The 13,254-nt window shown below is 34.9% G+C and overlaps 1 protein-coding gene across 1 annotated transcript in view; it reads left to right on the top strand.

Moving 5' to 3' along the window:
- Window positions 1-3,965: 3,965 nt before the first annotated feature.
- The window catches only part of LOC135838361 (zinc finger and SCAN domain-containing protein 2-like), a 196,232-nt gene continuing 186,943 nt past the window's right edge, over window positions 3,966-13,254 (top strand). The window contains exon 1 of the mRNA XM_065353954.1: window positions 3,966-4,621. Within this exon, the coding sequence (XP_065210026.1) occupies window positions 4,421-4,621 (201 nt within the window). The 5' untranslated portion in view covers window positions 3,966-4,420. The remainder of the gene's footprint in view (window positions 4,622-13,254) is intronic.

The raw sequence follows: 13,254 nt of genomic DNA, 5'->3' as shown, positions 1-13,254 counted from the left end.
TTGTGATTTTACTGATAAAAATGAACGCGAATGATTAAAATTTCAATTTCGATTAGTTTTCCTGATTTTTTTTCTTATAAAATAGCATTTGAAGTATTTAAATTCCAATAATTGGATTTACTACAATACATATTATATCACAATAATGATACCAACAAAGAGTTGATTGAACACTGGAGTTAAATAATAATAAATTTTGATTAATGCCAAGTTATGGATACTGAGGTACATACAATAATCGGAAGAATTAAATTCATAAGTTCATAACAGTAACGTATCATTGTGTTCATCTTCAGTGATTTTTCAATATTAATTCCATTTGAATTTTATTTTTAATCAATAATGTAAACGGAGCTGAATATTCAAACATCATGAAAGGAAAATCATTCTTTTATGTCAATCTCATCATTGAAAAATAGTAATCGTAATTTGATGGTTTAGTTTGTTTATTTTGATAAAAAGTAAAACCAAAATTGTTTGAAACATAACCTACACATAAAAATTGAAATAAACCCCATCATGTGGAGATAATATTACGCAAAAACAAGCATTCAACGTGGTTTAACTTTCAGATGCTGGGTTAACCATAGAAATTTGGCAGGTTAAAGTTAAATTTGGTTTAAGGCTTAACTTAGCATTGTGCAACATCACTGTTTTCCTAAACCAAGTTTAAACCATATTCATGGTTTAAACCAGAATGGTGCAACTGGCTCTCAGACTAGAAAGTACATGTCCATTCAACTATTGCCCAAGGGCAAAGGTCTCTCTCAGCCTACTCCACTCACAGCGGTCTTGAGCTACTCTCTCAAACTGTCTATTCCCCAAGAAACTGACAATAGAGTCTCTCCACCTTGCCTTCTGTCTACCTTTTTTTCTTGTTTTGTTGGGGGTCCACAATGCTATTTCCCCTGTCCATCGACCATCTCTAAGCCTGGACACATGGCCTGCCCAATTCCAAATTTTTCTTCTTACTTCTTTTACAAAATCTAGATTGTTTATAAAAGATCTTTTGATTTTTGAAAGTTTGATTTTATCCCTAATTTTTATGCCCATCATCGAACGTTCCATTGAATTTTGTGTAACCCTCAATTTATTTTCTATGGTTTTTGATATTGTCCAAGTTTGGGCCCCATATGTTATGGTGGGGAGAATGCAGCTATTGAAAATCAGGCTTTTGTGTTTCAAACTAAAAGGGCCTTTCAATATAGATTTTAACGACCAAAATTTCCTCCAACCTAAGGATATTCTCCTGCTAACTTCCTTCCCAGTTTTATTGTCAAGAGATAGGAGCTGGCCTAGGTAAACAGTTTCCTGGACCATTTCCAGATAGTTTCCCACTATCTAATTGAACCATAAAGAGGGACAAATCGTTTGAAAAATTAATTTTTTAGCATATTTGAAGGTCCTTTACCCATACTAACTAAATTTTCTGAAAAAAATATATGTTGTGTAATTGTGTATGTATCTCATCTTTAGATGTGAGGTAGGTATCATTTTATTTACAAGTACTTATAACTGGGTAATTCTCAGAAAAAAGGTCAATTTTGATGTGCATAATTTTGAAAAATAAAAATGATTTTTTTGGAAAATTTCAAGTGGGAATCATTTGTATAGGTGTCCCAGATCCCTGTTCTAGTGTTGGCCTCAATTCAATCCCCCCCACTGTGGACCCCGGCCCCCCTAAAACAGCGATAATTAGGATTCGACCCTCATCGATGTGTAATATGTCGATTGATATGTTTTCGAGGTCGTAGAATTCGAATCTGGAGTTATTTTTTATGTAGAGGTGGAGGGGGAGGCGTGGAGAGGGGGAAAATATCAAATTTTGCTTATATTATCGTGTAATATGTCGATTTATGTTTTTCAGACCGCAAAGCTCGAATCGGGCGCTGGACAAGCCGAAGGACAATCTCAACGTTTTTTCGTTTCTAGCCTTACCTACCGGACATTATTCGATTTTTAACACGTAATAAATGTGTACTTATCATGTAGAATAACTTCCCTTTCTCAATTATCGTTTTTGGCGGGTTCATCAGGGTGAATAAAAAGGCAAGCCGAAGGACACCGATTTTGCGAAATATCATATATTTTCAGAGACAAGTATGTACGATCAGAACGAGCCATCGCGTAGGTTTTGAAAATGACATTGCGGGGTAACATTTTTATGAGGACAGTGAACCAGTGCAGCCACTCGCCAGAAAAAAATGTTGGATTGGGAAGCTACCAAAAATAATTGAAAATTGCTCTAAAATTTGCGCAAAAAGTGTGTGACAGTTTTCAAATGTGAAATGTGAGCTTCCTATGGACTTATTCCAATTGCAATTTGCACAATAATGGACCTTCGTGTTCTATTATAATGAGAACGTGTCAATTTTTCCTCAAAAAAATGAAGTTCATGACACTTTATAACATTCATTTTCAAAAACATGGTGTGTGACAGCCAAGTCGAAGGACATTTGGGGTATAAAATCGAATGTACACCAATGAAAGGAGGGGCTAAAAATCTCAATACCATATGTGAAATGTGTGGGGGATGATTCTTGAATGGACCAAAAAATAAATAAAAAATTTCATGCTGAAACCTTTGAGAAATTTGCCATGTACACGATTATTACCTTTTTTTGAGAATTACCCAACTGCACATTTTTTTCGAGTCAGCATTTTTCTATTTTTAAAGAAAACTAGAAAAAATGAATATTGATTTTAAAAGTTGGAAAAATCAGCACCTTTTAGACAAATTCTGACAAATGTTAGGACTTTTTGACAATTTTTGAAAAAGCTGTACTTCCAGACTATTTTGGCTAACAACAAGATTCTATTGACCATTTTGGCATAAAACAGAATTTTTGCATAACCGGTGAATAAAAGACATTTGCCCACAATATTCTGTCAAAAAAGTAAAACTTGCTGACAATTTTGACAAAAAGCAGGAGTTTTGAAAATGTTGGCTATAAAAGCAAGTTTTTTGTTCATTTTTCAAAAAATATTAGAACTTTTTTGATAATGTCAGAAGAAAATGTATTTTTCAGCAATATGACCAAAAACAGTGAAATTTGACAAAAACAAGAATTTTCTGAAAATGTTGGCAAAAGCAGGAATTTTTGACAAGTTTGCAGTAGCGATTTTTCGCCCCCTACTATGTAGCGACACGACCAACGTAACAATTATCAGAAAGCGCATGTGGCATATAAATACCTCATCTCATGACTTTGCTGCAAAGACGTCCGGTGCGTGTGCGTGCATGATTGCTCAGACCTGACATTCTGGAAATCTCATAGTCAGCATATTATTTCTCTTTGCTATCACGTTCTGGTCATCATTTTCATCTCCCATCGACTTCTAATTAAAACATTGGTCATATACGCTCATATGTATAGTTTGATTTCTCCCACTTTCAGCTCTTCTTGACGAGCATTTCTGGATCAAGATCAAACACAATCAACAACGCTGATCTGATCAATTTCCAAGAATCTTGACAATGAGAACAGCTCAACTGTTGGAAAAAGCTTCAAAATTTCCAAATTCTGATCATTCGCGAACACATATCGCTGTAATCCATATATACATACATTTACATTGACTGTGTCTGTACGCGTATGATTCGCGTCTCGCAGAGCGCCTCGAACTCGAGAACAGAATGATTTCCACCCACCGGCTCGGTTTAGCATAAGATCGATGCTGGTATTCGTGCAATATGCGCTAATAACCGCCTAAACCAGTTGGCTTTGGTTAACGATTCGACGAAACTGTACAGCATATCGCGCAGAGCTGTACCGGGCTTCGCGATCTTGACGGGTGTACCATACCAGTAGGTACCTTAAGACGTTGGCGAGTCCAATGCGACTCCCACTTACCTGTACCAGCAGCGTGCTGGATACGTGAATACGAATCCAAACTAGCTGATTGGACAGGTAACTCCGCCTTCGAGAGCTAAGAAGTCACCTGCTCTTGACAGCCGAGTACCTGAGAACCAGCTCCTGTATAGGAAGACCAATACCTCTATCGAAGAACGGCCTTGCACTTGCACGACGAGCAGCCTTTAATGTGTATTATTTTATTTTCTTCATCTTCTCGCGCATTCGGCGTGTGTGTGAGTTTAGTTCGGTAGCAGATTCTCGAAGAACAAGGTCATCATTGTACTAGCGAGTACACGGTACCGTACCCGTATTGTTTGTTTGTTTTTTTCTCTCTTTTTCTCCGTCTGTCTCTCGATGTTCGACCAAGATTTATTTTGAGTTTTTATCCCCTGCTCTGATATAATACTGCGACCCCCTCGCGTGTATTTTGATCGCGTTTTTATTCATATTTTCAAGTGCGCGTGTGAGAGATTCTTTTTTCGCGTTCGTAATCGGTTTTCGGGTTTCGTTCGCGGTTGCTACGTAATTTTCCAAGGGAAAAAGAAGCATTTTTTTTCGCGAAAATGGAGACTTGTGTGTTGATTCCGCAAGAACTGTCTTTAGTTATAAGCGGCCAGATTGATCATAAACGCAAATACCCCAGCAACATCAGCGTCAACGTGTGGACCAATGTGACCATCTCGAAAGGTACCCTTATTCGACCATTTCAGGGCACCATCCGGCTCGATAAATTGGACGTGTTCGATTATTTGGATGCTCATGACGTAAGTACCCACTAATTCCTTTCTGTGGTTTATGGCGGGCAACTTTTTCAATTTATTATTTGACTGGTTTCAAAATGTTGCTAATTTTGGGGATTCGCGAGCTTCGTGGTGAAGGGGTAGTTGAAGGGAGTATAGAAGTTGATGCCAGAATAATTCTAAGTTACATATTTTCAATTTCTCGTATTATATTCGACAGAATTTATAATGTTACCGGTGTTTTCAACGCAATGCCCTTCACCCAACTCTAATTAAAAATTTAAAAAAAATACCGAACAAGATTTTTTTGATTCAAAAAAATTTTCAATCGATTTTTTTTTTATAGTTCTTCATACCTACAAACTTGCCAGGCACTTTTAAATAAAAATTCTAAAAATTTGAAAACTTTTTCGTCCCATCGGTGATTGGATTTTTAAACGTATTCCACCCAAATATTTTCAAATTCTGGAATTTTCCAATTTGGAAAAACCACCTATATTTTCTGTTACTGAAAACCCAACTCAATAAGCAACGTTTTCTGAAAATTAGTCGAGTCTCGTCAAATCAAAAATATTACAAGAGAAGCAGAAACATCTCGAGATCAAATTACATTTCCCATCACTGCAAGAAATTCTACTCATATCAGCCCAAAAAATTGCACTTTTCGAAAATATGTAAATCAAACTCATCAATCAACTTGATTTGAAAAAAATTTTACTTCATTTTCTGGCAAATTCTTCGTGAATTGTTCAACATTCACACAAATGAAATTTTCATGATCCATGCTTGGGAAATCTGAATTTGAAAAATGGTTCGCAAAAGCAGTTTTATCGATCTCGATTTTTATTTCATTTTTGTAAATACTGCAGTTAAAGGAGAAATAATTAATATTTTGATTCAAAATTGGATTTTTTACCAAATACGGAGTGCGACCCATAAGTCTGTATCTGATGCGAATAATTCCTGATTGAAGAAACACGTCCTTCATTATATGATTGAAAGAATTCTTCAGAAATGGGAAATTTTCAAGTTCACCTCAGGGTATTGAAAAATAATAAAAAAGGAGTTTTGAGAACTTTTTTTTTCATATTTCAAAAAGTAACTCCACAAAATGGGTAACTGAAGTGAAAACGAATTACGAAATTGGCAATTTTATGACCGATTTAATGGTTTCCAAAAAGTAAATGATGACTTGATCTTTCGTAGAGATTTTGAATAAATTATTGGCAATTGGTTGAGATTGAGAACCACTGAACCGGTTTTTTAAAAATGTTCAAAAAATGCTCTGTTTTAGTATAATAGGTACTTCACAATTTATGTTCAATTTTTTTTGGCTACTCAGATCAGTTACCTATTCGCAATTTTTTAAATTTTTTATTACCTACTTTTTTTTGAACACCTTGTCCTAGGTACATAGATTCGAAATTTTTATACTACTCCATGCACATTAGGGTGACCCTTAAAATGCAAAAGTAAATATTTTTTCGGTCTGACCCCCTAAATTTTTTAATTATATCATAAAATTCTCGAATACAAAATTTTAGTCCATTTGGAGGTCATTAACCCGTGCCGAATTGACTAGAATGTTTAAATGGGATTTAACATGGGTTTTTAAGTGAAAATTGCATTTAAATTCCTCTTAGGCGCCTAAAAAATAATTCCGAGGGTTTTTTACAAGAAAATGCTACAAAAGCATGTCAAAAACCATATAAAACAATAACAGGTTCATGGAGACCCCCCTGCCCTTCCTTCCTGCCCTAAAAATATAGGGGAAAATTCAATATTTCCAGGGTGGGAAGGAAGGGTAGGGGGGTCCCCATGAACCTGTTATTGTTTTATATGGTCTTTGACATGCTTTTGTAGCATTTTCTTGTAAAAAACCCTCGGAATTATTTTTTAGGCGCCTAAGAGGAATATAAATGCAATTTTCACTTAAAAACCCATGTTAAATCCCATTTAAACATTCTAGTCAATTCGGCACGGGTTAATGACCTCCAAATGGGCTAAAATTTTGTATTCGAGAATTTTATGATATAATTAAAAAATTTAGGGGGTCAGACCGAAAAAATATTTACTTTTGCATTTTAAGGGTCACCCTAATGCACATCATCTGCAGTCACTCTGAATGACCAAAAAACTACCAAAATTGAAACCGTTGACTTTTTATTCCCAAATGTTCAATTTTCATTGTTGAATGCCCTCCCCCCCCCTTCACACCTAAAAAATACTGTATTTTAGGTATATTGTGAAATTATTTTTTCAAAAATGCAAGCTTGTTTTTTGAAAATAACTTCTAAAAAAATATTAAATTAAATTAAATACGTTTCTAATTCAGTAAAGCGAAAACTCGTGAAAAATTGTTTGAAATTTTCCATTCGGAATTTTTAAATAAAATTTTGTTGAAAATACTGTTAAAATATTTTGGACCAATTTTTCACTTTTTTTCCACGGCTTTTGAGCAGATTTTCGACCTTTTACCGACTTCTGGATCGAAAATTCAAATTCTTGAATTAGAAATGGTTTCCATCGGAGAGGTTAAAATGAAGGGGTACACTGCACTTTCAATTTTTGTAACTTTCAGGGGGGGGTGAGAAAAAAAATCAATTAATATCAAACAACGAAAAAAAAAATACCGAAAAGACTTCTATACAAAAATATTGTACCTGCAATGCGAGAGACACTATAGAGAGGAAAATGGAACATTGTAAAAATTTCCAAGCAAATAAAATCAAAATATTTTGGACAAAAAATAATAATTTGCTCTGTTTGATGGCAAAAATAATTCAATTTCGTTTAAATCCGGAAAATTACATTTCGTTGTAAAAGAAATGAAAGAAAATCTGCTCCATTTGAGTTTTTTTCACAATTAAACTAAATAAAAATCATCTTCTCAAAAATTTATCAATATTCCTACCTAAAATAAATTGAAATAAATCAATATAAAAATTGATCTCATTATCATTACCTACGTATAAAAATGCAACATTCGAAATAAAATTACTCAAGCCCGGAAAATTGTTCGCTGCTGCTCTCGATTCATTCAACCATCCTTTGAGAAATATAGGAAGAAAAAAACCCTATTGCTCTTCAATTTACAAAAAATTGAGAATAGTTGCCTTTTCAAAACAAAAAAAAAATATATTATTGAAAAATTTATTGGCATTTGTAATTTTGCATTTTTCAGCCCAAAAAAATAATAATTAGATTTCCACGTTTTTTAATTCGTAAAATCACGACGATGAGATCAAAAATATAGCTTTATAGTTGACGCTCCCCTAATCCTGATCAATTTTTCAACAATGAATTTGAGGAAAAATTCATACACGTTTCAGAACTTTTCCGAAAAAAAAAAAAATCAAACACAAAATCGTTCTTCAATTCTTCCCAAAATTCAACATAATTCCCGGAGAAAATCGACCCCCCCCCTCCCCTCAAAAAGTCTCATTTTCTTACAGGTAAATTTCACAAGGACAAACAGTTTCAAATTTTTTATCAGAAACTGATATTTCAGTAAGGTTCACTGATTTCTCAACCAATTCGTGTTTTTTTTTTCAAGCTGTAATTTTCATCAAATTCCAGTATATTTTTTCATCGATTCAGAATCGGTCGCTTTTCGCGATACAAATTCTGAACGACGAAAAGAATTCCAAACTTTTGAGAAATTCTGTCAAAATGTCCTTGTTTTCTAGAGAAAAAAAATTACCAAACTTCACAAAACCCTTTTTACACTTACAATCTTTCGATCAAATAAAATATACAAAATATCTGGAATCGTCGTCGGCGGATTAAAACGACGACGACGAACCCACCAAAAAACAACTTAAAAAGCAATCTAAAAAGCATACATTTAGCACGATAAAAATAATGACTTTTATAGCACGTATTTTTCATTTCTTTGTAATGAGACGCCGATTAGTCGTCGTTGACAGTGCGACACAGCGACAGTGATAACGCATCCAATTAATTTTACACGTGGTCGGTTTCCCTTTGAATATTTTCATCACCCAATCCCGATGACTGCAGTGGAGCGCCACTCACTCGCGTTAAAAATTGAACGTCCCTCGGACCGTAGATAAAAGATAATATATTTGAGAAATTTAGTCAAAAAAGAAAAAAAACACAACTCATACACACGGATGATTTGTAAACGAATAGCTTTATAATATGTATATAGGTACTTTCGAAATATAGGTACACCGACATCGCGATAAATTAATTTCCCTGTTACCGGTTCGGTTTGGTTGGTCTTCAACGTGCACCTGTCTCATACTACGACCACAGATTCAACACACTACAAATCCTATATAGCCAGGTATATACCTGCGATGATTTTTGACTACTGTGGAAAATCTCTTGCGAGTTTTTCAAAATGGTTTAGAGGGCTATACTTCGACGTCTTGATCCATATTCGCTCATTCGCGTTGATTTATTTCATTTTCGTTAAAAACCAGAAGCCAGAAGCGCTTGGTGGAAAGTGAAATACATGTACACGATCGCGAGACGTTCCTTACTTGAAACCTGTTCGTGGCGTACGTGCTTGGTATTGTAAAAATAAGGCATTCCTTTTTCATATACTTTTATAAGTACGAGTACCTATACGAGAAGTACTTAAATATCGCAAATATTCCTCTCTTTTCTCTATGTTTCTGTCACATTTCTACGATAAATCGTGAACAATATAAGTCTATGGAACAATTCCATACCATCTCATGTCCACATCCACATGCATAGCACAGATAGTGATATGTAGGTTCGCTTCACGTCGCACCCCGCACAATCAGCAGCCGGCAGCCGGCAACAGTACGCGGTTTTCGTACTCTTAAGTTTTCCACAATGTATTTCGTTTGCAAAATAAATCAATCGCGGGGTAATTTTTTCAATTTTTATCATCTTAGCTGATGAGTTAATCAACCAAAAAATTCACCTTTTTTTTCTATGATATGTACATTTTTCGCCCTTTCCTTGCATTTTCCTCATGGTTCTTCAAGAACAGAGAGAACTCTGAGTAAATAATTCTCAGCTCGAGTAAAGAAAAAAGAGCATATTTTGAAATTTTCGGATAAAATTCTGAAAGGTCAATGATCTTTTTCACAATTTACTTCCAAAAAAGATATAAAATTACCTACGTAAGTTACATTGCCTAAATATTTATTTGTGGACAGGGAGGAGGTTTTTCGAGGGGGGGGGGGGGGGGAATTGAAAAAATATTACATTTACCATTAGGTACAATTTTTCGTTGGTGTGACATTTTCCTTTTTGAGGAAGGAAGAGGAGGGCGACATTTTTTCTCACTTTCACAGTGTTATGATTCCAATTTTGGGGGGGGGGGGGGGTGGAAGTTGATAATATTTTCACCATTTCAATTTTTTTAATTTTAAAATTCTCTCAACTTGTTTTGAGCGTTTATAATGAAATTACTATTATCACACTTTTTCAACGTACGTACCAACCTAATTGTTGAGAATAAATAAAAATTGACTCGTCAAAAATTAGGTAAATAACTTACTTTAAAAATCAAAGCGAGGCATACAATTTTTGGAAAATTTTTGATACAAAAATACTTAGTCAAATGGGGTTTAATTTTTGCCAAAATTGCTAAAGAACCCCGTTCTTGCCAAGATTGCTCAAAAGAATCTTGTTTTTGCAAAAATTGTGAAAAAATTCCTGTTTTTTATCAAAATTATCGGAGAGTGTCGATTTAAAATTTATATCAGTCAGATGAGAAAACCAACGAGACTTTTTCAAAATTCCACAAAGAAGAGAAATAAAATATTGAAAACTTAAAGTCTGATAAAATGTTGATAAAAAACAGGATAGCAGGATAAGCATGACAGTTAGAGACCATGAGGTGTCAATGAATCAATCTGTAGCTAACTTTTCAGACAAATATGCACAGATGACTGGAGATCATAAAATTTGGTTATAGGCAGAACATAGCGCAGGAAACAAATTTTCTGGAAAAATACTCCATTTCAAGAACACAACATCTTTGTTCATCATCATTATTGAACTTTGCCCCAGTGTGCTGCTCAGCCCATCTGGGAAACTGTAGAGTAATTGCTTGCCAATGTGTCATCAAGTTTTTTCTTTGGTCTTCCTCTGCTCCTCCTGTCAGTGGGAGTGTATGCTTTGACTTTTCTTGGAGACCGTTCGTCAGGCATTCTATCAACGTGTTTTTACCCATTCTTTCTGTAATCTTTCACCTGGCTGATGAGTGGCTCTGCTCCTAACTCATTCAGGATGCCTTCATTCCTTTTCCTATCGTGTCTTGTATATCCTGCCATGGCTAGCATGAGTCTCATTTCTGCTGTGGTTACTCTGCTTTTTATATCCTTTCTTATTGTCCATGTTTTGCTTCCATACAGCAGCATTGGTCTTGCCAGCGTATTGTAGATTCTTATTCGAGTTTTGACTCTGACTTTTCTAGGGGGAATCAGGGCTTGCAAACCAAAACTGAATCCCCCAAAAACTGATTAAAATTGCTCAAAACCGAAACCAGGAGCGTTATTTTCCCACAACTAAAACCAAAACCAGGAGGGTTTATTTCTCAAATTCAAAACCGAAACCGAGAGCGTAACTGATTGAAAACTGAATTGGTTTTGGTTTTGGAATTTTTCAGGTAGGTAATTAGCCCGATTAATATTGCATTTTTGGTAAAAATAAAGTAAAAACTGATGCTAAAGGTGAAAAGGTCTGAAAAATAAAAAAGTTGACAAGTTTGGCACTGCCAAAGTGCTACTTTCTAGTCACATACACAAAGTATTTGAAAAAGTGATCACTTTCTTGGCCTTCTTCCTTCTAAAAAATGGAGAAAAAAAGGAAAAAACCAAAACCAAAACCGGATTAAGAGAGATAATATTTCAAAAAACCTAAACCAAAACCAAAACCTTTACTTTTTCAAAAAACATAAAACTGAAACCAAAACCAAGAGCGATATCCATCGGGTTTTCAAGCCCTGGGGGGAATAGCCCAGGTTATCGCTCCGCTTACTCTCAGGAATTTGTTGATCTTAAGTTGTGTGTCGACCTCACCTTCATAAGATAGCTCGCACCCAAGATACTTAAAGCTGACTTGTTCTACTGGTAGCTCATTTACAACAATTTTACTGCGTATTGACTCTTTCCCCTCAAAGGCCATCACCTTTATTTTTGACGACGAGATTCTAATTCTTTATTTATCTGTTACTTTCTGGAGGTTGTACATTGCTCTCTGCAAGTCATCTTCGTTGTCAGTAAAGACCACCTGATCATCAGCGAATAGCAGGGTATTGACATGGGTGTCATGGAATAGGCTGCATGACATTGGGTATCTCTGCAGGGATGCCAATGATATTAAATATCAAGATAATTGAATTGATTGATTGAATAAATGAGCTATCGTGATAATCATGATATCACGATACTAACAACTTGCGATCTTATCCGCAAGAACTGCTAAAGTGAATGCAGAAAAATCGGACACTGCGCATGTCAAGACTGTGGGTGGAGTTAACCTCCAAAGGTCAACAACCTCCCTCTAGTTTTTAGCGTAAATTTCTTGTTGCACACTAGCAATCCTTACAGAAAAGATCGCAAGTTGTTGGTTTTGTGAAATCATGATAATTGCAATTCGGAGTTAACAAACAAGTGTTGCACTCTGGCGGTGAAATGCATGAAATACATGTTATCATGCTGAAAGGGGGATATTTTCATGCTCATGCACACTTACACACGCGCACACTAGACCGATTCTCTACAAAATGATGTTAAAATGTCCCCCTTTCAGCAAGTCGATGGTGGTGCCGCCATGAGATGTTAACATCGAATAATAGGGGAAAGTTAATTGATTAGCAATCAATAGCATCGGCGGCATCCCTGCATCTCTGTCTTACTCCTCTTCCTATCCTCTTTGCTTCCAACACAGGGTTGTAAATTAATTTATGTCGGTAAATTACGGCGGTATTTTACCTTAATTTACCAAAAAGCAAAATTGAACACTTTTTTCCAATTTTTCTTCAAAAATTTCCAAAAAATTCCCCTGGAAAATTTCCTATAATCTCTAATAACATCTAACAGATGAAAATTCACTTCAGGGGCAGGTCAAAAGTTCAGAACTTCAAAGTCAAACTACAAATAATTCTTCATATTCAAATTGGTAAAATACAGTAAAATACCGGTATTTTACTGCCATATTTTACCAGCAAATGAATCATGGTAATTTAACAGCCTTGTTCTGAACATGTTTCCAGTTCTTACTCTTATTACATTATCCACGTATATTTCTTCAATTAGCATACAATTTGTTCATTCACTTAAATTTTCCTCAGGATTTCAAACAACCCTCTTCCTTTGTACTCAATTGTACGCCTTCTCCAGATCAATAAAGTTACTTCATGTTTATTTTCACCAAAGTCCAAAATTGCAAAAAATGTATTTTTTTGGTCAAGCTTTTAAAATGTTCAGTTTTTTACCAAAATTTCAAAAAAAAAGAGGGCAAAATATGAAACACTTTTTTTTTACAATACTTATAGTGATAGGTAATTATTAAAAAAATTAAATATTTTGACAAAAAACATGACTTTTTGCAATTTTAGAAAAAACTGACAGCATCTTATCCTTAAAAATTTTGACACAAACCCGAGACTTGAAATAATTTTGCCAAAAAAGCGACACTTTGTA

The sequence above is a fragment of the Planococcus citri genome, chromosome 3, assembly GCF_950023065.1.
Source record: "Planococcus citri chromosome 3, ihPlaCitr1.1, whole genome shotgun sequence".
Taxonomy (NCBI): Eukaryota; Metazoa; Arthropoda; class Insecta; order Hemiptera; family Pseudococcidae; genus Planococcus; species Planococcus citri.
Note: the sequence above shows the minus strand (reverse complement) of the source record. Positions and strands in the feature narration are given on the sequence as shown.